The sequence below is a fragment of the Gadus chalcogrammus genome, chromosome 8, assembly GCF_026213295.1.
Source record: "Gadus chalcogrammus isolate NIFS_2021 chromosome 8, NIFS_Gcha_1.0, whole genome shotgun sequence".
Lineage (NCBI taxonomy): Eukaryota > Metazoa > Chordata > Actinopteri > Gadiformes > Gadidae > Gadus > Gadus chalcogrammus.
Genome location: NC_079419.1, coordinates 11,998,001 through 12,000,500, shown reverse-complemented (window position 1 = coordinate 12,000,500; position 2,500 = coordinate 11,998,001). Strand labels below are relative to the sequence as shown.

The 2,500-nt window shown below is 46.9% G+C and overlaps 1 protein-coding gene across 1 annotated transcript in view; it reads left to right on the top strand.

Moving 5' to 3' along the window:
- col6a1 (collagen, type VI, alpha 1) overlaps nucleotides 1-2,500 on the top strand; it is a 27,399-nt gene that overhangs the window by 5,364 nt on the left and 19,535 nt on the right. The window contains exons 8-15 of the mRNA XM_056596910.1: nucleotides 60-104; nucleotides 209-262; nucleotides 791-835; nucleotides 1,071-1,097; nucleotides 1,202-1,228; nucleotides 1,322-1,366; nucleotides 1,484-1,537; nucleotides 2,360-2,422. Of these exons, the coding sequence (XP_056452885.1) occupies nucleotides 60-104; nucleotides 209-262; nucleotides 791-835; nucleotides 1,071-1,097; nucleotides 1,202-1,228; nucleotides 1,322-1,366; nucleotides 1,484-1,537; nucleotides 2,360-2,422 (360 nt within the window). The remainder of the gene's footprint in view (nucleotides 1-59; nucleotides 105-208; nucleotides 263-790; nucleotides 836-1,070; nucleotides 1,098-1,201; nucleotides 1,229-1,321; nucleotides 1,367-1,483; nucleotides 1,538-2,359; nucleotides 2,423-2,500) is intronic.

The window sequence follows — 2,500 nt, the reverse complement described above, 5'->3', positions numbered from 1 at the left end:
TATTCACTTTAATTGACTTTACATTTCATTGAATTTCACACAATGTGTTTACTCTGCAGGCTCCAGGAGGTCCCAAGGGAGGTGAAGGAGATATCGGCTCCAACGTGAGATGTTATAACCTCTTCGATCATTATCAACCCATGATATAAGTCTGCGACTATTGGGGGGTGTCAATCTAAACCTAAATGTTCCTCCGTGGTTCCTCCAGGGAGAGACCGGCAGACCTGGGATGCCCGGAGAGAAGGGAGGCATCGGGGCCGTGGTAGGTCATCGACACACTCAAACACAGCAACGCACCAGACACTCAAACCCAGCAAACAAACACATTCAGACACAGACACGCAAACAAATGCATCCGAATACAGGTACACAAAAAAAAATGCATCCAAACACACGTGCACAAATAAAACGCATCCAAAAACAGGTACACAAATAAAAACACATCCAAACACAGGTACAGTAACCAACTAACACATCAAAAGACGGATACGGACACAAACACCCAAACACAGATGCGCAAACTAACTCACCCAAAACAGATGCACAAAAAAATACCCACAAAGATATGTAAAAACCGACCAACCTAAACACAGATATGGAACAAAACCCAAACTAAGAAAAACAATCAAACACAACCACACATAGTGAGAGAAATATTTGAGAAAAATTTGTATGAATTGGGATGATTGGTGACCCTCCCTCAATCTACTTTAATGTCCCAGAGTAGTAGCATACCACTATAGATGGTAAATGATGATTTATTTATGTTTGTGTTCTTGTTGTGCTACAGGGCAACGTTGGAGATCCAGGTCCCATCGGTTACCCCGGGATGAAGGTACGATAAGGGCTCAATACACAGCTCCGACCTCAACATCTGAATGGTTTACCCAGCACAGCCAATCAGAGGAGCCCTGAGGGAATCACAGGCCACCAATGGCACCAATGGCACCAATGGCGTTGTCATTCGTTACTGAAGAGATGAAGAATTGCGTCGATAATGGCTCTCATTTCAAACGATTCTGAATCATCTTGTATTAAAATGATTGTAACTGTTTTTCTTCTGTTTTTAGGGAGACAGAGGCGGCAGAGGCCACAAGGTAGTAACCTGAACATCATATTTTATGACGTCATCATTCACGAATACCATTGATTAGACATGGTTGGACCCGACTGACCAACCAAACTCTTTGTTTTCCTACAGGGTGAAAGGGGACACAAAGGCTACAAGGTAAGCCTTTAATAGGGGCTCATAGTCTGATTTAATCAAATGACCTCACCCTTTTTCCTTTTTCACTCACAAACCTGTTCTTTCTCCCTTCAGGGAGGCAAAGGATTCAGGGGAACGGACGGAGTGGACGGACGGAAGGTGCGTTACACATCCTATCGTCGTGTGGTCTTACCTGCATTATTTGGCATTTCGTTTTTCTAAGTAAGTTTTGACGTTTGATGTTTGTGACATCATTCCTTCCTCCCTGGCCGATAGGGGGAAAGCGGTTTCCCAGGTCTCTCCGGCTGTAAAGGATCTCCTGGAGCCGATGTGAGTTCACTCCTCTTGAATCAAGCACTTCACCTTTGAACCCCACCCCCCCCAGCCCTCCCCTCGGTCTCAGGCCCCCGACGTCATGACATCACAAATCCCTAGAGATCACTGCCAGATGGAAGCCATTTTGTGGCAACATGTTTTGGCTCGCTGCTCTCGCCTTGTTCTCTACGTGTTCAACGCCTCTGAATACAAGCAGCACTTACACATGACAACTGGCGGACAAATCCCAAGGAGGAAACGTTACGCAATCATTTAAAAGGCCTCAGTATACATTCCCGTGGTCACCATCTTCTTCCATTCCCTCTTCCTCTCCTTTGACTTCTTCAGTTCCTTATTCCCCGAGGACACCTGTCGTCATGCATATATCCCTGCTCCTCCCCCATCCCAGCCTTTCACTCAGTTGTTTACAGATAAGCCATTAGCTGTGAGGACATGTTTAACACAGTCCCTGGACCAGCTCTAGCCCTGCCTCTAGAGACCTGTGGCTGAAGGGCGCCAGGGGACGCTAAGCTAAGCCCCTTGGGTCCTAAATCAGATTGTTTACATTCTCCGTTGACACACTGTTTAAAGGAAGGCATATAGCCATGCTGTAAATACACACATCCAAACACTCATATACACACACACATCCACACACACACACACACACACACACACACACACACACACACACACACACACACACACACACACACACACACACACACACACACACACACACACAAACACACACCGAGGAGTGAGCGAGTGAGAGTTTGGCTATCAGCTGCTTCTGATCATGTAAGTGAGGTACTGTGTCTGGTTCTCGTCTCTCAGGGCCTGCAGGGTGGACCAGGTCCCAAAGGAGACCCCGGCGCCTATGGACTCAAGGGAGCTAAGGTAAGACGTATCATCACACCCGCGCCATTCTGGCTGGGACAGTAGTGGTCAGGAAACCTGTGTGGCTGTTCCCGTCCT